The sequence below is a fragment of the Perca flavescens genome, chromosome 19 (assembly GCF_004354835.1).
Source record: "Perca flavescens isolate YP-PL-M2 chromosome 19, PFLA_1.0, whole genome shotgun sequence".
NCBI lineage: Eukaryota > Metazoa > Chordata > Actinopteri > Perciformes > Percidae > Perca > Perca flavescens.
The window spans coordinates 29,639,139-29,664,598 of NC_041349.1; the positions used below are offsets into that span (position 1 = coordinate 29,639,139).

General features: G+C 42.8%; 1 protein-coding gene across 3 annotated transcripts in view; it reads left to right on the top strand.

Annotated features, from left to right (window-relative positions):
* Positions 1-594: 594 nt before the first annotated feature.
* Positions 595-25,460, top strand: part of peli3 (pellino E3 ubiquitin protein ligase family member 3) — a 35,437-nt gene continuing 10,571 nt past the window's right edge. Inside the window, exons 1-3 of one of the 3 annotated variants that reach the window (XM_028564237.1) lie at positions 595-1,069; positions 15,146-15,346; positions 20,085-20,214. In XM_028564237.1, the coding sequence (XP_028420038.1) occupies positions 1,065-1,069; positions 15,146-15,346; positions 20,085-20,214 (336 nt within the window). In that variant the 5' untranslated portion in view covers positions 595-1,064. The remainder of the gene's footprint in view (positions 1,070-15,145; positions 15,347-20,084; positions 20,215-25,460) is intronic. The other 2 variants (XM_028564238.1, XM_028564239.1) reach the window with 2 other exon arrangements.

Below are 25,460 nucleotides of genomic sequence, written 5' to 3' on the forward strand. Positions count from 1 at the left end.
TATTAAAATCCAAGGCTGATTCATTTTCTTGGGACATTTCTTACAGTAGTTATCGTGGATTTTAGGTCCTTCTTCATAACTTGAAAAATAAGGACTTTTTAAACTTAGCTACTGCATTACAAAAATGACAGGTGTGCACAAATCTTAATTTATAGGGGCCGATGTTAATACACAGATATTTCTTAGAGTGTAAGCTTCGAGGCTATACTGCTACATGTTTAACATTAAAACATGATGTATAACTATATGTCAATCATTATTATTTTTATTTTATGTGTAAAGGCAACTCAATGTTGTTACAGTATGTAGTTGGGGGGGTCCCTGCTCCCCCTCTCTTCATCCAAGGAGGCCCTTAGGGGGCCTAAAAAACGTTGACCCCTGTCTTAAAGTGATGCATTTGTGCATTTAGACAGAACTGGATCTTCGGTCCTTGAAGGCACCCGATTTGGAACCCCGGATTTACAAGGATCCCTTAAAGGCAACACAATAGTCGTGTGACAAGATTTTTTTTTTTGAGAGAGAGAGAGAGAGAGAGAGAGAGAGAGAGAGACGTAGGCGTGACATCGGGCTGTCTGCTGTTATATCCGGCAGGAATGAACGTGTCTCAGTCTCCGGTGTAACATGAACGGAGGAGAGGCGATGCTACCGCCGCCGATGCCCTGCGCTTCTTCTCTTTCTTCGTCTTTTTCGTCTTCACTCCCGTTCTCCGTCTCTACGCTTACCAGGCCGTACGGGGACTGACACAACCCGCACACAACACACACACACACACACACACACACACACACCCAGAGGAGGAATTACGCACAGATCCGAGCCGGTCCCGGTCCTCCATTGGCAAACATCAGCGGGTACGGGCCTGTTTATCTGATTTCTCCCATCACCTGTCTTTATAACAGCAGCCCCATCCATCCATCCATCCACACAGGCGCAGATGACAGGAGACGCCAGCTGGCCTGTTGTCCACTTTACTGCTCTTCTAGGGAAATGATGGAGGTTAAAGTCCCCGTTTTATTTGTGGATTGTTGACTTTCTCGCCTTTGTTCAAGCTGACGCGAATCTTTATGAGGTAAATTTGATTGGTAAGTGATGTCAAACTGTTGGAAGTGATGCAAAATAGGGCTTTCGTGGGAGCATATAGCGGATTTTGTTCTCATTGATGTCTGCGCGTCTTTTTTTAATATTTACTTCTATCGCCGCTGTGTGTAGGCTATGACAGGGAAATGTGTGTTTGTGCGTAAAAGAGGGTATGTGTGTGTCTGTGTGTGTGTGTGTGTGTGTGTGTGTGTGTGTGTGTGTGTGTGTGTGTAGTGTGTGTTGTCTGTGCGGTGGAATCCCCTGTGCACAAACCCAACCTGCATGCGCTTTAAAAATGGCACAATAAATAGCCTGTTTACGTCGCCAAAAACTGATGTTTAATGTGAAAAAAAGAGGAGGAAATAATCGATTTTGCTTGGATGCTGATTTTTCCTTTTTCCGCATGTCACACCGGTTAATGGCCCAATCAGATCAGGTTACTACATCATCATGTAAAAAAAAAGAGAGCATAGGAGAAGTACGCGCCCATCCACACAGCATGGCCCTGGGAAAACGCAATCCGCTGCAATCCGCACAGACTCTGTGTCTGTGCGGAATAACAAGGAATAACAAGAGCAGATAGAGGCCATGTTTGAATCATCTTGGACTGAAATGAGGCATTTCTGGCGCACTAACAGTTTCGTGCAATATTTCGCTGCTTCTAGATGCTCCTAGGATGCTTTAAGAAAAAAGAATTTGGTCAGGGGAAAAATGAGTTCTAAATGGCACACACAACACAAAACGTAGCAGCAGTGCTTTGTTGTTATCGTGATCCAATAGTTTTACAGTTTGCTGAGTAATGAGTAATATTTGTAGCTTGCTGGGAAATGACAGTTTTAGGCATATGGGCCTAAACATAGATCCCAGGCGATGTTGTGATTACAGTCAGGCTGAGGCCGGTTGCAGATATGCGAGGCCAAAATATGTAAAACCAGATACTTCACTGTCATCCACCTCTGCATTAATGGATATGATGCAGTTTATGCGTTCATATTTATTGGCGAGATGACCTATGTGGATGTTTTATTCCAACAGTTGCAGTTATTTAAAACTCTTACATAGGAATTTAGCATTGAAGGTGTCACATTTGTACACGTATGAACCGTAAATAACAGTCTCACTTTAAAGGGACATGTTGGATTAAAGAGCCTATGTAACTTTTGAAAGTAGAAATAACACAACAGTTGTCTTACAAGTGAAAAGTTGTATGAATAACACACTTTCTACAGTCTGGTATGACCAGTAGCTTATGGTGGCTAATGTTAGCTGTTAGCGAACTTTAGATAGCTATTGCTGTATAGTTAAACAGTCAGTTGACGGAGTCAGCTCGCTGACTTGAAGCTTCCGTTCTTGTGCCACTGTGATTATGTTTATATTAAAAATGACGGGCTTTATTTAAAGGTGCCCTGTCGTCAACAAAAGCAGTTATGTTGACAGTGAGTGTTTCTTACCAAATGATAATGTGTGTATTCTTGACGTCTAGAAAACACGTTGAATGCTTTTCCTTTCTAATACACATGTTGAATGTGTATTAGAAAGGGCTTTTTGGCCTTTATTTGATAGGACAGATGAAGACAGGAAAGAGGGTAGAGAGAGGGGGAATGACAAAAGGGACACGGACTGGACTCAAACCCAGGCCACTGCGCTGAACCTTGGTACATGGGGCGCACGCTCAACCAGGTGAGCTACCGGGGCGCCCTTGAATTTCCTCTCTAACAAAATATTTGCAACGCAGATTTAAAAACAAAAAAATCTTTAGTTTCCTAGCTAGCAGTCTTCTTTTTTGCCCTTGCCGGTGAATTGCAGTGTTTGTTGGAATACAGTATTTCCGCCACCAACTGTCGGTCAGTTTCGACCCTTAAATTGTTTTAGAAGCCTGATAGTATGAATACCACTTTCAGCAGCGCTATTAGTGATGGTAGTATTAACAAACAGGGATACTAGAACCAGCTGAATTACTATCTGTAGTTGCGGTAACAGTAGGTCACTTATACTTTTTGTAGTTGTAGCAGAAGCTGTTGTGGTAGCAGACGTTGTAGTATAAAGCCTATAGCATTAGCACCATTAAGAGTATAGTAGAGGAGGTAGTATGTAATATCATCAGTAGTAGTAGTTTTAGCTGTAATAGTGTCAGCAATAGTAACAGTATTACCAGGGTTAGCTGTAGAAGTACATAGCTAATAGCAGTAGGCTATTAGTAGTAGTATTACTAGTACTTGAGTATCATAAACCTCTGATAGTAACAGCAGCGGTAGCATTTGTAGCAGTACTAGTAGCATTAGCGGCAATTTATCAAATTAACAATAGTAGTAGTAGTATTAGCATCAGCAGTAGTAGTAATAGCATCAATAACAGTACTGTAACAGTATTAAACGGATTAGCTCTTTTGACCATCATTGTGATGCAGTTGTTTGAATAGAGGAAACTCAAGAATTAAGAGGCATGATGCAGTTTGATTAAAAGAGAAGTGTGAGCTATTATTAAGTAAAATATTAGATCGAGGACATGTAGAGACATATTTAAAACTGCCCAGCATGGAAATAATTTGATTCCCAAGCTACAATAAGTACACTATGATCATGTCAAATTGGAATTAGGCCATACCTGCCAACACCCAGGATTTACGCGGGAGTCTCCCTACTTTTAACCCTTTCTTCTGCCCTGCTTCTGATTGGTAATTTGTCCCGCTAATCTCCGGATTTCATAGCGATATGACTTAAATGGGTGTTTCACAATTTCTGTGACATCCAGACTGTAGGATATGTCGTGGTACTACCTGTCAACCCAACCCAAACAACTCCGCCTGACGTGCTGTGCATTCAAGCTCCCGTTCCAATCTCAATGAACTGAACTGAAAATGAATAAACAGCTCCTAAAAAGAAGAAGTATGCGTCAAAATGCCTGTCCTGTTGAACAGACGCTAGCCACGTCAGCAAACACCATGCGTGTTGCAAAGTATAGACTTTAGCGGGAAAATGATGTTAGCAAACATGCTAATTGCAGCATAACAGCATAACATAAACAGGCTGTGGAGTCACAGAGAGGAACTGCTAACATCGACTCGTTGACATTTATTTTTCATTTTGTGATGAGTTCAGAAAGTGTTGCAGACATGTTTCCTGACTCTGCGATTGCTTGCAAATACACATCAAGAAGAACCAAGACAGTACATTTTACATTTTGTACATTTTAGATTGCTATGGATTTAAAGCTCATTAAAAGTCATTATTGTATTAATTTGTGGTGTAGGTTATATGGGGCGTTGCAAGTAGGTCATTCCAACCGATACCCCAGAAAATCTCCCTCTTTTTCACAGTACAATGTTGGCAGGTATGTACGGTTTGTTAGACAAGTACATGATAATCACAAACCAAAACCACAGCTTCAAACAAGAGATTTTGTGTGTATGTGCGTGACAGAGAGATGAGGTAACACAGTAGCAGCCCACCTGTGAAGCTCTTACGAAGCCTGAGGGGTCAAACTGAGAGGAGGTGAGCCTGCAATCACAAAAAGCAGAGATTTAAAATAACACAAAAATAGTTTGAGCTGCTGTTAAACTGTTCTGAAGTGGTTCTTTGAGCTCTAGTTTTAAGCCATTTCAATCTGAGTAGTAGGCGATTTGGTAATGTTTAACGGATGGAGTCGGTTCATTTTCGGGAGATTGTAGAATTTTCTAGAGATTGTAGCCAAACTCGAGCACGGTGACATCACTACAAAAAAGTCCAACAAACTGTCCATTGTGAACATCGATTTGCAGACCACAGTTTACAGTCCCACTTCGTGCTTCAACGTTGATCTACCGTGGTAGTGTGCACACAGTTTATATGTCCAGTGAGGAATTATTAGAAACATTTCCGGTGTGTGCACTTTCAGTTTTACCTTGAAATTAAAGTGGATTTGATAGTCTGCTGATTGTTTCTGCAACCCATCTGACTTTTTGCCCAATCAGACTGACAATCAAACAATCAACTGAGCCAATGGGAGGTGCAAAAGTCCAGCTTTTTCTCAGACCACTTGAATTACGATATGCTGAAAGGTTGTAATGGGATTTTTGCCCAGTGACAAAAAACCTGCCTACCCCAGCTTTAACTTGGTAGTTGCGGTGTATTATCACGGACGGCAGTGATGGACAAAGCTACAAAAATAAGGCCCAAGTTAAAAAAAAATAATTACTAAGTTATATAAGACCACATTCCAACTGCACTGCCAAATCACAAACAATTTTTCCAGCTCCCTTTCACTTAACTTTCCCACAGGGAATTTGGGTATTTGGGGTGGAGAGGCACTATTGCTTGCATAACATTACCCACATGCCTTATGTTCTGAAATAGCACAGTTCAAATGCGCTGACTCATTTTCAGTTATCAGAATTGCAAACTGTGATGCTCTATGAGACAGGTCACAAGCTGTTCATACTTGATGTTGCATAGCAACAGCCATGATATATGCATATGTTGTAACATACCTCATGCCACTTATGTTTGTAGCAAATCTTTGAGTTGTAAGATCTCAGCACCCAAATAAATATTGAGCCATTGGTATGACTCAGAAACCCTTTCCCTGTCCCCATGAAACTCAAACTGATTGTCCCTGCATAGGTATGAAATATCAGCACACACCCCTGACAGTGACCTTCAGAGAGAGCCATGTTGTGGCTGGTACAAAGGCTTTTCTGTCAGCTGTTTGTGTCTCTAGTTGACTGCCTTTTGAATTGCAGTGAGTAGTGCTTAATGATGAGAGGAGAGAACAAAGGTGAGCCTTAAACATTCCCTTTTACTTTCATCTCCACTCCCAGGGTCAGGCCTGTCTGCAAACAGGGTCATGTGAACTGGCCTTCTTTGATATTCAAATCGACCCGATGAGTGCTACAGGTGCATTCTCCTCCGTTTCTGTCTCTCTCCATCTGAGCGTTTCCCATTCTCGAGCTTTCTTGCTTTTTTCCTCATTTTCATCCGCCTTACTGCATCCGAGACAGCGGGGCTATTTAGGAGCAGACAGAGTTGCAGGACACACACACACACAAGCACACACACATCTCCGTTGCTAGATGCATAATACTAAATGGGTTTATATGGAGAAAAGAACTTCTGGATTATGTACATTTGTGTTGAGCGTACTGATTAAAGATGCATGGTAACACAGTAAGGCTGCTAGAGCGGCATGACAAGGTTGATATGATGCAGTTTGATTCCTTACATGGTGGCATGTCCCTGATAACAACGATTCCTCCAAACCAGACAACAAATTGGTTTGTTTGTTCCTAACCTACGACCCACAGGAGCGTTTTCTGTCCTCATATCTTATTCTATATCCTTGACGTTCCACTTCCGGGATTGCCCCGGTGCCGCAGAAAATTCCGCCGGATGCATGTCTTTTCCGTTTCCTTCCGCTTTCTTTGTGTTGGAATTTTAAATACGGTGGATTAATGAGGACTATGGTAAACTGCTCCTCAGATCTCTGCAGCGTAAATCCAGACAGCTAGCTAGACTATCTGTCCAATCAGAGTTTTCTCTCGCATGACTATTTTACAGCGGCTCTGTGCGGAGCTTCTGATTGGTTTAAGAAATGCCATTAAACCAGAGCATGTTTTCCTTCCATTCCCGAATGCTATGTGGAGTAGCCAGACCCTTCTTCAGCGCGCTTTGGAGGGGGGTCTGGCAAAGCGAGACTACTCATGTCTAAACCAGAGAATGTCAGTTGCGGTTTTGAACATAAACGGTCCCAGTTTGGTTATGTAAAGCCACAAAACCCCACCAGGTTGAGAAAAAGATTGTGGTTTGGGTTAAAAAACAGATGATACTTCACTTCCGGTTCTGCATGTGACGCTGAACAAAAGTTAAAACAAAAACTCGCTATTTACTTTTATTCTAACACAGGACTCAAACCCTGCTCTCCTGGGTGAAAGTCCTTTGTTTGTTTGTTTGACCCATCCACCCCCCCCAACCTGTCTACCTGAACAGACAATTTATATGGGTTTTTTGGGGGGCAGGACAGTATCCCCTTATAGTAACACTGTGGCATTTTGGGATATACTGTACTTCTGTTTAACATTTTGTTCCCAACACACAAGAGCAACTGGGTTGAGCATTGCACAATCCTACAAAGTAGCTAGCTAGGATGCTATGGACTATATCAAAATGTATCACAGTATGAGTTATAATATTTCCATTTTGTATTAATACTTTATGAACAAATACCTAAAAACATCAGCTTTACTTTGTGTTTAGTGCTAATTAGCAAATGTTAGCATGCTGGAAATCTAAAGGAACATTGTAATTGTGAGGCTGTTAGCATGCTTACATTAGCAAAGCACCAGTGTGCCTAAGTGCAGCGTTGCAGAGCTGTTAGCACGGATGTAGACTCTTAGTCTTCTTAAACATGAGAGCTTATGAGATCATCTATTTTGCCAATTTCATTTCCAGTCGACATGCTAGCAGCAGTTCACTCAGTCTTTTTCATGATAATTGAAGCAATATGCCGATTTGAAGGCCTATTTATGGATACTCAACCTGGTCTCACGCCAGGTCGTGAAATAGTCACGTTATTTTTATTTATTGATACGTTTACAGGTCACGATTTTGACGTTTATTTCGTGTACACGTCACAAATTTTGAACGTGTACAGGTCACGATTTTGGAACCTGCTCTGAGGGACGCAACAATGGGGAAATGAGGCGCCACACTCCGGCCACAACAACAGAACGGACCGCCACATGTGGGACGTAATCCCCGACACAGGGGCACACAACAACGGGGAAACGAAATGCATCACGCCGGCCACAACAACGGGACGGGCCGGCACTCGCGGGACGCGATCCCCGGGCACAGGGGCACACAACAACGGGGAAATGAAACGCCACAAGAACGGGACGGTTGTGGTTAGGAAGAGAATAACGAGGAAAGGAACTGCAACACGCGGGACGCGATCCCCGGTCTCCGGGGTGAAAGTCCTGTGTTTTTTGACCCATCCACCACCCCGACCAACCTCCTCCCTGCGCGGACTTTCGCCTTATCAATACAACTCGCTACCGTCATCGTTCTGTGATCACGAAATATGCTTCCCATTGAAATACATTGCTTTAAAATTCGTAATCACCACGCGACAAAAAACGACATTATCGCGTCCTGTCCACGACTCAATAGATTCAATAACGTGACCATATCACAAACTGCCATGAGACCGGGCTGGGATACTACACATGAAGTTCAGTTTACTAGAGGAGTTGATCCTGTTTAAGGTATTTTGCGTGTCTGGAGGAAGCTTTCTAAAGTCTGAATAATGTTAAAAAAATATTAGTGATGTCATCGGGGGTATCTCCATTTTGACTTGAGACTATACATTTATGGCAGAAAGAATCGGCCTCTGTTACATCAATTTTATACATGTCTCTGACAAGTTCCCCAATGGCACAGCTACAACAATCTCATTCACACATTGCAAATCTTCCGTCACAATTTTTCATAGATGTAGCAACGTAGAAAACTAGATATGCGATGTGGGTGATTCAGTGGTCTGGGTTAGATGCATCCCATACATACAATAAATAAACATAAGGTTAACCCTTTAAAGTGGGATTGGTGAATTTAAGAAAAAAGCAACCATAGAATGGAATGGAATCAGAAATGTCAGCAGAAAGAGAAAAGTGAAAGAAATGGAAGGAGTGGAGGCTGGATTTGGTGGTGGGGGAGGGTAACAGAAACGTTCGTCACACTGGCTTGTAGGATTTGTACAGTATAAAGTGTTACATAATGTGGAGCAGACATGCTCTCTGGCTCTGTCATGCTTTCAGTTACGAAAACATACACAACCAATCTGTGTATGGTTCGCTGTTTTGCACTGTTATATGTTTGACATCTGCTGTTATTGCTACATTGTATTTCGATTTAATCAGACCATAACCATCTCTTTATGACTTACTGAGACAGAAAAGTACTGTCTCAGTTCCAGTGACTAAGAATACATGTGAAGAGGAAAATCTTTATTTAAACAGGTTGAAGAGGAGAAATTGTGTGATGAGTTTTGTCATGAGGCCATAATTCACTGCAGAGTTCATTTGTCAGTCAGAGTATATTTAGCTCTCTGTTCATTTGTTTCTGGAAGAGACAAATTTGACTCTTCCTTTCTTTCTCTCTTTCGTCTTTCTTTCTCTCCCACACACTCCACACACACTCGCCCTTCCCCTGCAGTGGGTGGTTAAGAGAGAGTGAATGCTGGGAGTGAAGGAGAGGGAAGCCAGCAAAAGAAAAGAGGACAACAAATGTTCAAGAAAAACAGGATGGAGGGGGGATTGTTGAGCTACAATATCAAGTATAGTATACTGTACACATTTTGCATGTACTATATTCCTCCTAAAATGACCCTGCAGCCAGAACATGTGAATTTGGGATCAACAAACGGAATACAAAAGTAGTCAACCAGTGTGGTATTTGGCAACGGCCACTGAAAAAAAAAGTATTCATTGCTTTGTCCTGCTCACTACTCATTTTGGTTTCTATAGAGTGCTGCAGGAATGAGTCCTAAAACCTGCAAATGAGTGAGCATTTTTGCACTACCGGTTCCTTGTCTCAAAAATAAGGTCTGTGGTTAACACAAGCTTAAGAGATTTTCACGTTTTGTTCTATGACATAAAATATGTCTGTCAGTACCTCACTTGTGAGTGTTTTAAGCGTGTATGTCACTTAAAAAAGGCTTTGCTAACAAGTGGCTAAATAAGACTACAAACATCATCACGCCCTCACATATTTGTTGTATGTCATCACATATGACAAATAAAAAATTGATTGATTGATTGATTGATCTCAAACACGCAAAAGCAGGTGGAAGCTAGCGGTGAAGCGACCGTGGTGTAGTTTGTTTACAGCCTAAGTTAAACATTTTACTTCCTTTTATCTTGCTAAAGAAAACGTGTAAGTATGCTTACAGAGCTTTTTTCCTGCAACAATCCAAATTCCAAGGGAGAAATTCAGTTGACTTTTGGTTGAGGAAACCGGGACGATGTTATCTTTCGGGTTGGACTACAGAAATATGTCATCACTGCAACACTCTATTCTTAAATGCTGCATTAATTGATTTTTGTCTTGTTTTTTGGCCACCCTTGGTTATCTGAACAAGCTAAACCCAAAATGAATTGCCACCATACATTATGAAGATAATAATAATAATAATAATAATAATAATAATAATAATAATAATAATAAATTGAATTTATATAGCGCTTTTCACAAACTCAAAGTCGCTTAAAGTAAGGCAAACGTGTAAGCAAATATGCCTATCTTTACAGCCAGCAGTTACAGAGCAACATTAACATTTATTTGGAGTCATGTTTGTGTCCACCTGATGAATGTAAGTCCAATATTCACTCTCCTTTTAGCTCTGTTTTGGTCTCTACCAACTCCTGACAAAAATATCTGTCTCATTAGCTGCTAAATGCTTGACAATGTTTACCAGCAAACATGTTTAGGCATGTTTACCATGGTTGCCATCTTAGCCTAGACCATACAAAACTTTAGACAATGAAAACATATATATCATAACAATCCATCCAAAAGTTGTTGAGATATTTCAGTCACCAAAACGGTGGACCGACCAACTGACAGACTAATGTCTGCTGCTAGCAATAGTACACCATTAATGATGAAATTTAAAGGCTCCATATTGTAAAAAGCGAGATTTCCATGTCTTTTTTTGATTATAAAGCATGCAGAGGTGCTATATAAATACTGTCAAAGTATCAAAACGCTAAATCCACAGAGAAATGCACACAGACCGTATTCAGAAACTGTGCCTTTAAACGAGCCGTCAGGACTTCTGTATGGTTGTGATGTCACAGCTATACTATATATAGGTAGAAAGTGGCCCTACATTCCCCGGCTGCAATGACTGTGCAGAGATGCCGAGAGGGCAGATGCTGAAGACCTGGAAACATTGACCAATCAGAGCAGACTGGGCTTTTTCGGGAGGGGGGCTTAAAGAGACAGGCGCTAAAGCGTAGTGTTTCAGACAGAGGGGGAGTATATTTATACAGACAGCATGAGAAATAGAATGTGTTTTGAACATTTACGTATGTAAACATGTTCTAGTAGAAACTCAAAATACAAGTATATATTGAATATTTGAGCTCTCAAATAACCATATTGGTTTTGGACTTGAAAATCACTGTATTTGACTGATGTGTAGAGTTGTGTTGTGATGTATTGTGTTTATTGTTACACGGTGCGTGCAGGGTTTTGTTACATTCCCCTGTATTAAATTGTATGCACAACACCGTGATGTGTAGTGTGGCAGTGTGTAATGCTGTGATACGGTGTATTACTGTATGTTGCGTGGTTTTGGTTTGTTGGCTTTGTAGTGGTTTACAGGGCGGTGTTATTTGCAGTGTGTTGTGTTGTGTAACACTGTGTGTGAGTGTGTTTAGCCTGAGCACCATCAGCAGCAGCAGAAGCAGCCGTTCCTACCACAGACCCTCAAGCCACTTCACTCGGCTCCTACCGACTGCATTCCCTTTATCTATTTCTTTCTATTATTCTCTCCTTCCTTTGTCTTCCTTTGTTAGACAGCTTTTCTTTGTTTCACTCCTCTCTCTCTCTCTCTCTCTCTCTCTCTCTCTCTCTCTCTCTCTCCCCTCACTATCTCTCTCTCTCCCTCTCTCTCCACCCCCAGGATGTGGCTGTGGGTTGATTAGAAAATGCGTGGCACAGGACAGGCAATCCATCACCCTGCCAAAGCCTGCCACTTCCGCGCATGCGCTTGCTAACACACACACACACACACACACACACACACACACACACACACACACACACACACACCCTCCACCTTGTCCTCTTCCTCATTTCCTTCCTCACTTCATCATCCATGCAGATCATTGAAGCTTTGGTGTGTGTGTGTGTGTGTGTGTGTGTTTTTTTTTTTCTTCCAGGAGAACAGCAGCAGCATCTCACATCTGCCCCTCCTTTCATAGCTTTCCTTCACCTCTCCTTGCCCTTCAAACCCACTCCTCCTCTTCTTCCTCCTCCTCTGACTCCCAGCTCACAATCCTCCTCCTCGTCTGCATCCACTCATCCACCCATGGCAGTCATGCCTCTTATGCTCTTATAGATGATCCTCATGCTAATTCTGCTCAGTTAGATCATTTACAGTGCAGAGACTGAGTAAAAGTCCAAAAGAAGAGGGGGGCACGTTTGCAGTGCAGTAGCCTATTTATTAACCTCTCACAAATTCACACAGGAGGTTTATCATTTCTGTGATTTTGCTATGGTGATATCTACTTTTTTAAAGCTGGCAAATCATCTTAATATTGAAAACCAGTGACAGATCGTGACCTTTGGACTAAGACCTTTTATCCTCTCTCTATCTTCTATGAAGTAGGTCAGAGACATTCACAGGGCGGTTTCTTTCATACCTGTACAAATTCGTGTTTGTTTGTTTTCCATTCCATAGGGATTTCCCCTCCTGATAGGCGTTGGATCAACCAATAAGCATGTTTGATATGCATGTCTGTACAATGCTTCTATCTTTGGAGAACCATGATTACAGCTTTAAAAAAAATACAATCACTTGAAGTAATATGTACACGCCACAATTTAAGATCTGGCTATAGAGTTTCTGGCTGCTGCTTCCTGAAGTAATTTTCACCACTGTAAAGAAGGCGACGGCCTGGGATGACTTCTGTTATGATTTGACACTATGAAAATAATTTAATTGAAATTGAATTAAATTAGGGATGCACCAATCTGCCGGATTGGGATCCTATGGATCAGGAGTTAGTATTAGGAGAGAAAAAGTCGTAACAGCGACTCTAATCCCTAATTTGGCTTTTATATTTTTAGATAAATTCTAAGATCTAGAGGGCCCTGGAAGTACCCCACAATCAATAAGGCATTCTGCCACCCACAGGAAGCCCCCATTTCTTCTATATTTCTTCCTCCTGCTTGTATTCTCTCCCCTCATTTGCTTCTGTCCACCCAGCCTCCCCTGAGCCCACTATGCCTCCACCTCTGCATCACTTCCACCGCTCAATATCCAGCCAGGGCAACAGAGAGCCCGGGTAATGAAATGGCCACTGGCTGCCTGAATCTGCCCTTTGCCATCCGTCATCTGATTATGAGGAGGTACCTCCTCATCAGTTCCCATCAGATGGCCAAAATTCAATCACGTCTAATAACGACCATGTAGTTCACTCACTGGTAGTGTAGTCCATATGGCTTAGTTTTGTGTGAATGATGATCTAAAAAGGGCCGTTCCTTAATGCTGACACATAGAAATCAAACAGGAAGGGAAGGAAAGGAAGTGTCCAAACATGGGACAGTATTTTCAGTATTATTATTTCTTTCAAATTGCCAGGATGATTATCTAATCTGCTCAAAGGAAGAACAAAGCTTGTAGGGCTTTGTCATGCTTTTTCACCGCTCGCTTTCCACCGTGTAGGTGGTCTCGCCCACTCTGATTAATAAAAGGCTTGAGCATTAAGAACTGGTTTGGAACCTGTGCACAGAGACAGGGATTGAGCTTTGTTTGACTTGTATGAAACGAATGTCAAAATATCCACATAGTGACTCATACTGTATGTGGTAGGAATGGCCCCACTCCTTTTAGCATAATATTAATTTTTCCTCTACTCTCTCGCCAGTTAATTAAATGCCATTGTCATTGTCATTTTGCTGGTGTATTATGGATTTCTGTTATCAGAAAATGGTATGTTGGGTCCAAAGTGTTTTAATGCCAAGCCTTTAGTCTGATTTGACAGGACTGCAATCAAAAGCATTGAAATGCCATTGTAAAAAAAAAAAACTCTAGTTAGAAATGAAAGGCAGTGATCATGGAGCTGCTCCACCTCTCTGTTCGCTGGCTGCTGCTCAGGGCCATTGGCTTCCTTAAGAATCTTGGGTATAAAATGTTTGATTGTTGCCTGATTGTTAACTGTAAGTTAGGGGGACATGCTTTCTTGTTTCCAGCTCTCCTCTCTGGGCTCCGTATCACTCGCCAGAAGTCACGTGTCAAGTGTAAATCATCGCCGCGGTTAAAATGGCACAAACACATGCCTCATAAATTATGAGCAGGGTTCATGGATGCAGGTATCAGTTTATCTGCATTTGTGGAAAAAGCTGAATCACCTGTGCTCATCCAATCATATTGGCTGGGCCGGTTGCTTTGTTAAGGCCCTGTGTCAGCAAACAGAAAGCACTTCAGTCGCATAAAGAGGATGACAATTACCAGAAGAGCCAACCCAACGTCACAAAGACTGGAGCTGGATAGCCATCCTGTGCTGCAATAATAATACACATTCTGCCCATTATTCCTGAATTACATTTGCTGCCTTTTCAGTTGTTTTGCCATTGAACATGGATGCAAATGTAAAGGACTGGAAATGAGTGGCTTTGCATTGACCGATATCTCAGCATGGCCAAAATCAGCATTTGATGCAGAGTGCACCTTTGGGACAATGACCCCCATCACTGCGCCCAATTGGCAAAATCAATGCTGTTAGCACGCTTCTCTCAAAGGTATTGCTCTCAAATGACAAAGATGCCAGTTAAACACAACTCAAGGCTTCAGAAGTACCTGTTGAAACATGTGGGTGATGTCATTATGACCTCATGTTTCCACAGTGTATGGTTGTAAATAATAATGGTGCTAATATAAAATGTGTGTTTACAAGCTGGGGGATTCCGTTTTATATACAAAATATGTCTGAGCTGCACTTATGAATATATATACAGTATATATATATATATATATATATATATATATATATATATATATATATATATATATATATATATATATATAAATATTATCCAAATCTTAGCTCTAAATTAAATCTGTATGTTTACAATGCTGTAATATGAATGTAATTAATGCAAATGTAACTTTTCCTATCTTTGATGATTTTCAATTCACAATTTAAATAGTCGGTTGTTTATTTCTATATAGAAAGAAGCTACCTTCTTTCAGGTATCATACAGTGTTTTATTGCATGTTATTCTGACACATTAAATTCACTTTCTTCATCAGTAACATAAGATCTTCTGACTCTCTCTCTTTGAACCCCCATTCCTTCCCTCCCCAGCAGTGAGCCCCAGTTGTGGCCGGTGGGCATGGTTTTGGAGGGTAGCTCAGAGGCGCTGTGTCCCCCCCCATCTCTGGAGCTGCGTCCATCCTGCAACAAGAGCCAGCCCTCGCCTCCTCTGGGCTCAAGCTCGCAACCCCACGACGGAGTCTTCCCTGAGGACAAGGAGCCCGTCAAGTACGGCGAGCTCATCGTCTTAGGGTGAGATATGGAAGCGCCATGTCCGCTGATGTACATGTCTTTATATGTCTGCCTGTGGCTGAGTAAGAGCTTGTGATATGCATGTGTGAGTTGTAGGACCATGAGCCGGGTTCAGACTCAAGTCAGGTCTTAATTATATTCAGTTTGATCAGGTACAGAAAGGTCTTCCTGGGGTCTGTGTGTGTCCTTTGGTTCCTTTTGGAGTGAGTCTCTTCTTTTGAAAATATAGTTTTCCACAGGTCCAAAGACCTCAAGTGTGAGTGTGGCTTTGAAATTCAGTGAAGAACTAGATCCATAAGAGCTTGCAATCTCAAGCGCTGCGCTGTCAGTGGAGCTGAGTTTTGGTACTCCTGGACCAAAATAACACAGTAGCAACTATAAGTAATAAAACCTCTCCAGTCAAACAGTACCTGCATTCAATCTTGTTTGTACTAAGATCTAAAAAAAAGACTATTTTTTAATAGTTTTGGTCGCAGCTAGTCTATATCGATGACAATTATTTTGTCGGGATTGCTCTGATCCTGGCGGAAGACCCGCCGGATGTCCCTCATTTTCAGCCAGATTTCCCTCACCTTCCGCTTTCTTTGTTTGGCATTCTAACCTCCGGTGGATTTGTGAGGACTGTGGTTAACTGCTCCTCAGATCTCTGCAGCGTAAATCCAGACAGCTAGCTAGACTATCTGTTGAATCTGAGTTTGAACTTTGAACGAGCACAAGTTCTATTTTGCAGAGGCAGTTATTGTGTCCGGCACTGCCCTATACGATTATGATTGGTTTAAAGAAATGCCAATAAACCAGAACAAACTATCCCGGAATGCTGTGCGCATTTGTATAAAAATAATTTGGATGGCGAGGATAGGTGGAGGCATTTTACACAACGGAATGCTTCCATTAACAAAATGGGTATCTAATGAAGTAGGAAAAAAAGATTAAGTATCACTTTAAGGGAACTGGTACTGGTACTGGTATTGGTTCTGGTATTGTAATTCTATAAGCAATACCCAACCCTAGCTGTCACTGATCTCAAGAAGACTGGGTTGAGTTCTCAGAACTAAGATCAGATTGAATATAAGGTAGTAAGATCACACTAGGAACCAACTGGACGCGAGTGAACCAAGGTCTACATTTTATTCAATCTGATGCAGTGGGTCCCTATACTGTATAATGATGTGGGTCCGTATGTCCCTGAGTCTTTCTCAGATCTCCTTTTGAAAGTGAACCTCAGTGTTTGAGATGGTAATCTCATAGCGTCCCCATTAAGGCCGATCAAAGTAACCAATCTGACCGAACTCAGAGTAATTGTTCAAACACAAGCAGTGTGAAGTATTAGCAGCCAAGGTTTGAACAAAATTTAGATCATTGGCATCTTGACACGTCACCTGAGATACAGTTGATAAATGGACAGATGTACATTGCAATATTTTCTATATACTACCTATTCTCCATGGATTGACTACTGATGGCCCAAGGGGTTAGAGAGCCCCTATAGGTCTTGGTGTGTGTTTTGCATCTCTCCATCCACTCATATTTCATGCAAATGCCTATTTGCCTATAGCTTGCCAGTGAACAAAGCAAATGGTTTGCATGCAGATCTGTGTGAGAGTTCATTTAAATTTCCTCTTAAATGTTCTCTCAGTGCAGGCTGCAGCACAGATGGCAGAAATGAATAAAGTAATGGTCTCTTGAATGGCAATTTGAGTTTTAAAGCCCTTTCAGACGGTTCTCTCCACAAGACTAAAGTTATTTGCATGTAGTGTCGATGTGAACTGAGTTACCTCCGGTGGTATATCAAGAATCATATACCACTTGAGCATTACAAACTTGAAAAAAAATATGCCTTTAAGGTACATTTAGAACAGATTAAAAACAGTGTGATTAATTTGCGATTAATCACGGGTTAAATATGTCACTCATGCGATTAATTGCGATAAAAAAATGTAATCGATTGACAGCCCTACTTTAAAAGTGTCATGGACATCATTTATATGAATGTGAATCTTATTCTTGCCCAAAAAATACAAAGTACGTTTCTGTTTATGTGGAGATTAATCAAAGGAGATACATGTTAATGAGCCTTAAGGTGTTGGTAAGTGTGTTTTTGAACTTTCAACAGAGGAGGCCAGCTGTTTGCCTCTACTTCTAGTATTTATGCTAAACTAGGCTAACCACGTATTAACTTTAGCGTCTGAACTGGGCGATTACTTTAAGTAATCTAGAAACCTAAGTAGTCGAGAAATGCTAGTGATTAACCAAGTCAGATGGGATCCAATGGGTTACCAGGCCCAGGAAATCAATAATTTAGTATGCAGAGTTAATTGCCTACCTTAAACAATAAGAAAAAGGTTGTTTTTTTACAACTGCAGGCTCATAAATCAACCATTGGCTTCGATGAGGCTCCCCCAGCCAGCCACCAACCAACCATATCTTAAAAGCCTCTTAATATTCTGCACCACACTATATAAGGCTATGCTACATGGAACAAATCAGCCTGGGTTTGTTTTGGATTAGTATGACATTAAACAGACTAAGGCACTAAAACGGACAGAGGGACTTAAATGGACAGAAGGTGAATAAAGGTATATTCAGACAGAGAGAATGAGAAAAATGTGTTTTTTGAACATTTTAATTTAAGAACTGAAACGGACAGAGGGTGAATAAAGGTATATTCAGACAGACAGAATGAGGAAATGTGTTTTTTGAACATTAAAGCATGTTAACATTTAAGTAGAAAAAAAATACAAGTAAGAACCTGAAAATGAGCATGCTATTAAAATATATAGTTAAGACCATTAATAAGAGGAAAAAGAGCTTGTTTTACTCCACACAAAAGGCCTTCACACACTGAGCCACAGTGGCATATTTAAACCTCCATGAGGAACAGCAACCAGATAGACATGTTATACATTGCATTTGAGTGTCAGAGAAGGATGTCTCTCCCATAGGCATAGAGACACAGACATATGCTTCCATTCCTCAACCTATTGATCCATGCACAGGATGATGAACACTTGATGGATGATGAGTATGGCTTGGTTCACTGTGAATGGGATTACAGAGGGAGGTGGGATTACCTGCCACCGACATTTTACAACATCCATCCAATCATGGCTTCTCTGTGGCCAGCAGAACATGGAGAGAGTGTGTTGGTCATTATACCTGCAGCATAATATGCAATAATCATGTCTGGTAATACTGGATGATTCACCCAATCTGAAATAAATCCAAGGATATTATACTTGGATTTCCTGTGGCATCAAACATTTGAGAGAGAGAGTGACCAGTTTGGTGCCTATTTAGTATATATATTCTATTTCATATGTGTATATATATATATATATATACTGTATATATTCGTACTAATCTACAATTGGTTCACATTGGACAATTGGTTCTATACATTGTTGTGCAATAAATGTGAGTTAGGTGTGATAACCTAGCAGCTAGTTGGTTTAAATCTTATCTAAGTAACTGAGAGAACATTTAAGAGGAAATTTAAATGAACTCTCACACAGAACCATTTGCTTTGTTCACTGGCAAGCTATAGGCAAATAGGCATTTGCATGAAATATGAGTGGATGGAGAGATGCAAAACACACACCAAGACCTATAGGGGCTCTCTAACCCCTTGGGCCATCAGTAGTCAATCCATGGAGAATAGGTAGTATATAGAAAATATTGCAATGTACATCTGTCCATTTATCAACTGTATCTCAGGTGACGTGTCAAGATGCCAATGATCTAAATTTTGTTCAAACCTTGGCTGCTAATACTTCACACTGCTTGTGTTTGAACAATTACTCTGAGTTCTTTATAATGAGTAGTCATGTGTGGCATAAATTTGTACCTGATGCTGCGTTCCATTCCACTTGGTCACACACGAGTTGACACAGTACAACAAGTCAGAATGTTTGCACTAGCCAGCTTAGCCGTTGTTAGCAAAATGTCGACAGATAGAAGTTGGACAGTACTGTGTGTACATCTGGTTTAAGAGACACAAATAAGACAGAAGTGCCAATTAGAAGTGAAATGATTTGGGCTGTGATGGGGTGCTGCCCTGATATCGATAGGTGGACAAATATATTCACTCAGCTGCTCTATTAAATCACTGCTGGTTGACACAACATTAGCTAAGGCATTGTTAAGTGAGCTATATATATAGAAAGGAATCCCATTCCATATTCTCGGATTATAATTGTTAAGTGACCTAGCAGGCTATCGGCTGCTGTAATTCACATTAAACTGAACATTTCCGTTGATGGTAAAGTAAGACAAGGTGAATGGGACTTCTTTGGTAATATTAATGTTGACGTTTCTTTGTGTTGTAATTTTAAATTCGGTGAATTCATGAGGACTATGGTTAACTGCTCCTCAGATCTCTGCAGGGTAAATCCAGACAGCTAGCTAGACTATCTGTCCAATCTGAGTTTTCTGTTGCACGACTAAAGTAACCTTTGAACGAACACCAAAACAAGTTTCTTCCCAAGGCTATTTTGAAGTGGCACCATGGCTCCGCTTGGATGATTGTGATTGGTTTAAAGAAATGGCAATAAACCACACCACGCTTTTCTCCCATCCCGGAATGCTGTGTGGACTAGCCAGACCCTCCTCCGCAACTCTTAGACACTCTAACAAAATATTGGGGAGAAGTAAAAACTAAACACACAGTGCATTTATTATCAATTTAACCCAGTTATTAACATCATCATAATCAAGTAAATGTTCTTCTTATGCTTCATAGGCACAATGGGTCACTGGCCAATGGGGACAAGGGTCGCAGAAGAAGTCGCCTGGCCCTCTATAAGAGACCTAAAGCTAACGGGGTCAAACCTGATGTTATTCACAATGTCTCAACCCCTCTGGTGTCAAAGGTGAGGATCATTACAGTTTTGGCTGTCACTGAAATTGTGTTTTCCCTGACCCAGGTAGAAAGGAACCACATATTCTATATTCTCGGACACAAGACAAATCTACTATAACGTGCATCTGTAGTGAAAATCTCTAAGGAAAAGTATGGAAAAATAAATCATAGTGAGGGTGGTACATTAAACAGCACTAGCTGTAGTTTTAACAAATTCGGGATTTTCTTTCTACTGCAGTGTTCATTTCAGGTGTCGGCAAATGGGAGTGTTAAAAGAACAAATACATATTGATTTTAATTTGACATGTTCTCTCATGCTGTTAGTATGATGGAACAAACCTTAAGAAATGTTCTCTCTAATGAATTATAAACGTGTGATTTTGGGTTTGCAAATGGGTGAATTTAAAGACATTAGTTATTGGCAGTTTGAATACCAAAATGTCAAAAACTAACCGTGAAAACTAATTTTTGCAGAATCTTATTGGTGATTATATTTAAATTTCTTTACATATGATTGTTGATATATGATGTCATGTAATAATATCGTGTTGAAAATGGTTTTAGTTAACAATTGAATTGTCACTCTACATCAGTGCTTAGTTAATGAGCGATGGTGAAAAAGGTCAACATCACCTGCAGTATGTTAGCATTGTCATTAGCCGTGTATCAATAAACATATTTATAAGCGCACTTAAGTAAGCCTATGGCATTAGAAAAGCTGTATGGAAACGGAAAAAATCATAAAACCTGGTTAATTGCCCAAATGTGCTAGATGGGATATGGAAACGACTTTGATTAAAAATTGTTTCCATATCCCATCTAGCTCCTCAAGTTCTGAAGTAGCGAACATTTAACTCACAGGACTGATCAGCTGTTTATGCTGTCGGCGTCTTCCTGGATATTCCCATATTGTGTTTGTCTTCCTCTCCGGGACAGCATGAAACTTGGCCAATAGCATGAAAGAACAATTAAGGAGTCACGTGGCCAGCTGGCCTCGACGGACCAGACCCGGGCGGCAGACGCTGGCTCTGGGGACGTGGAACGTCACCTCTCTGTGGGGGAAGGAGCCGGAACTGGTGCGGGAGGTGGAGCGCTACCGGTTAGATCTGGTGGGGCTTACCTCTACGCACAGTCTTGGTTCTGGAACCATACTCCTGGATAGGGGTTGGACTCTTTTCTTCTCCGGAGTTGCCCAGGGTGTGAGGCGCCGGGCGGGTGTGGGGATACTCACAAGCCCCGGCTGAGCGCCGCTGTGTTGGAGTTTACCCGGTGGGCGAGAGGGTCGCCTCCCCACGCCTGCGGGTTGTGGGGGAAAACTCTGACTGTTGTTTGTGCATATGCACCAAACAGGAGTTCGGAGTATTCGGTCTTCTTGGAGACCTTGACTGGAGTCCTGCATGGGGCTCCAGTGGGGGACTCCATTGTTCTGCTGGGGGACTTCAACGCACACGTGGGCAATGATGGAGACACCTGGAGGCGTGATTGGGAGGAACGGCCTCCCTGATCTAAACCAGAGTGGTTGTTTGTTGTTGGACTTCTGTGCTAGTCATGGATTGTCTATAACGAACACCATGTTCGAACATAGGGATGCTCATAAGTGTACTTGGTACCAGAGCACCCTAGGCCGAAGGTCAATGATCGATTTCATAATCGTTTCATCTGATCTGAGGCCGTATGTTTTGGACACTCAGGTGAAGAGAGGGGCAGAGCTGTCAACCGATCACCATCTGGTGGTGAGTTGGGTCAGAGGGTGGGGGAAGACTCTGGACAGACCTGGTAAGCCCAAACGTGTAGTGCGGGTAAATTGGGAACGTCTGGAGGAGGCCCCTGTCCAACAGACTTTCAACTCACACCTTTCAACTCACACCTTTTCGTGCATCCCTGTGGAGGCTGGGGGCATTGTTCAAAGTTTCCATTGCTGAAGCTGCGGCGAGGAGCTGTGGTCTTAGGGTCTTAGGTGCCTCAAGGGGCGGTAACCCACGAACACCGTGGTGGACACCGGTGGTCAGGGAAGCCGTCGGACTGAAGAAGGAGTCTTTCCGGGATATGTTATCCCGGAGGACTCCGGAGGCAGTTGCAGGGTACCGAAGGACCCGAAGGGCTGCAGCCTCTGCCGTGAAAGAGGCAAAGCAGCGGGTGTGGGAGAAGTTTGGAGAAGACATGGAGAAGGACTTTCGGTCGGCACCAAAGTGCTTCTGGAAAACTGTTCGCCACCTCAGGAGGGGGAAGCGGGGAACCATCCAAGCTGTGTACAGTAAGGATGGGACACTGTTGACCTCAACTGAGGAGGTAATAGGGAGGTGGAAGGAGCACTTTGAGGAACTCCTGAATCCGACTAATACGCCCTCTATGTTAGAGGCAGAGCTGGAGGATAATGGGGGATTGTCGTTGATTTCCCAGGCGGAAGTCACTGATGTAGTAAAACAACTACACAGTGGCAAAGCCCCGGGGATTGATGAGATCCGTCCAGAAATGCTCAAGGCTCTGGGTGTGGAGGGGCTGTCCTGTTTGACACGCCTCTTCAACATTGCGTGGAAGTCTGGGACGGTGCCAAAGGAGTGGCAGACTGGGGTGGTGGTTCCCCTTTTTAAAAAGGGGGACCAGAGGGTGTGTGCCAATTATAGGGGTATCACACTTCTCAGCCTCCCTGGTAAAGTCTACTCCAAGGTGCTGGAAAGGAGGGTTCGGCCGATAGTCGAACCTCGGGTTGAGGAGGAACAATGCGGATTCCGTCCTGGTCGTGGAACAACGGACCAGCTCTTCACTCTCAAAGGATCCTGGAGGGAGCCTGGGAGTATGCCCAACCGGTCTACATGTGTTTTGTGGATTTGGAGAAGGCGTATGACCGGGTCCCCGGAGATACTGTGGGAGGTGCTGCGGGAGTATGGGGTGAGGGGTCTCTACTCAGGGCCATCCAATCTCTGTATGACCAAAGTGAGAGCTGTGTCCGGGTTCTCAGTAGTAAGTCGGACTCGTTTCAGGTGAGGGTTGGCCTCCGCCAGGGCTGCGCTTTGTCACCAATCCTGTTTGTAATATTTATGGACAGGATATCGAGGCGTAGTCGGGGTGGGGAGGGGTTGCAGTTTGGTGGGCTGGGGATCTCATCGCTGCTCTTTGTAGATGATGTGGTCCTGATGGCATCATCGGCCTGCGACCTTCAGCACTCACTGGATCGGTTCGCAACCCGAGTGTGAAGCGGTTGGGATGAGGATCAGCACCTCTAAATCTGAGGCCATGGTTCTCAGCAGGAAACCGATGGAATGCCTTCTCCAGGTAGGGAATGAGTCCTTACCCCAAGTGAAGGAGTTCAAGTACCTTGGGGTTTTGTTCGCGAGTGAGGGGACAATGGAGCGGGAGATTGGTCGGAGAATCGGCGCAGCGGGTGCGGTATTGCATTCAATCTATCGCACCGTTGTGACGAAAAGAGAGCTGAGCCAGAAGGCAAAGCTCTCGATCTACCGGTCAGTTTTTGTTCCTACCTCACCTATGGTCATGAAAGCTGGGTCATGACCAAAAGAACGAGATCCAGGGTACAAGCGGCTGAAATGGGTTTCCTCAGGAGGGTGGCTGGCGTCTCCCTTAGAGATAGGGTGAGAAGCTCAGTCATCCGTGAGGAGCTCGGAGTAGAGCCGCTGCTCCTTTGCGTCGAAAGGAGCCAGTTGAGGTGGTTCGGGCATCTGGTAAGGATGCCCCCTGGGCGCCTCCCTAGGGAGGTGTTCCAGGCACGTCCAGCTGGGAGGAGGCCTCGGGGAAGACCCAGGACTAGGTGGAGGGATTATATCTCCAACCTGGCCTGGGAACGCCGGGATCCCCAGTCGGAGCTGGTTAATGTTGCTCGGGAAAGGGAAGTTTGGGGTCCCCTGCTGGAGCTGCTCCCCCCGCGACCCGACACCGGATAAGCGGACGAAGATGGATGGATGGATGGATGGATGGTGGCCAGCTGGACAAGATGGCAGCTTAGGATATTCACTCTCGTCTGACTCTCCCTTCTTGTCTAATTTATCCCATTAAGTTTGACTTTCTCAGTCGCCTCAACAGTGTTCAGCTTTTAAGAGTAGGAATGGCCGATGCTGTGAGGAGAAACAGCGCAAGTGGAGCCTCTGCGAGACAAATAAAGGGCAACGCGGTGGCGAGCTCGGCGCAATTACAGACACATGTTTTTTGAATCTCGCTTCACGCAGCTGAATGAGTTGGCCAAGGTCACAGACAGTAAGCTGGATGTCATCTCATTCTCGGGGAGTATTGGCTTAATCCACGCTGAAATGTTGACCATAAAAGTTGCTGTTTTAGACAACTCAAAGGCCATAGTGGGCCACGCGTCGGCCTGAAGTAGCCTTGAATTTAAAATGGAGGACATGGAAGAAAGGAGTCGGCAACTTACGCATTATTGGTTTGAAAGAGGGGGCCGAGGGCAGTTTCTAACACGATCTCTGCTTGAGTGGTTCTCGTCCCTACAGACCCCGTACTCTCATTTTCAAGACCCTTCGTTATTCCTCCCGTCAGGCTGTTCTTATTGTCATTATTGATGGTAAAACTGTGAGGTTTGCAGACTACAGTAACCATACAATCAAACGCCAACAAGCTTTTGGCCCAGCGATGACACAGCATGGAAGATAGGCATGGAATTTTTCCTACTGTAAAAATTACAAATGGATGGTTTTACCATGTGTTTAACCATCCCTGCGAAGCTGAGGACTTCCTTAACTCCTGGCCGATAAGCTTTTTGCATTCTCCGGGTGGTCTGTCATCGGGCTAATAAAGCAGATTTTGGACTCTTTTTTTTGACTGTACGGCTATCTCAGTTTTACCAGAGCCATACGTAGCATACAGCGCCAACTTCTGATCAAACTACGCTGCAGCCGAGTTTATTGACTCAAAACCAGCTGATGGAAACACACCTAATTCACATTTCTTTTTAGTGAAAAGTTTGCCTAAACTTCACTTGACGATAGAATGGAAACAGGACCAGTGTGAGCATGTTAGGGTGCTGATGCTACTATTTTAGGTAATAGCACTGCTGTGCCAAACTGTATTGTATGTGTACATTTTAAATATATTGTATTGTATATATGTTCTGAATTATCACTTCCTTATTGTAATGAACTGTCACACAGTATATTAACAATATATGATCTCTCTCCATCATAACAACAAATCCGCTAATAAAATGGTACCAGTCAGTTTAATTAGAGCCGGGGTTGTCCCTCTAGAACAGGAAATGTCCTCTGGGAAGATTTTCCTGGAAGCCAGACCTTC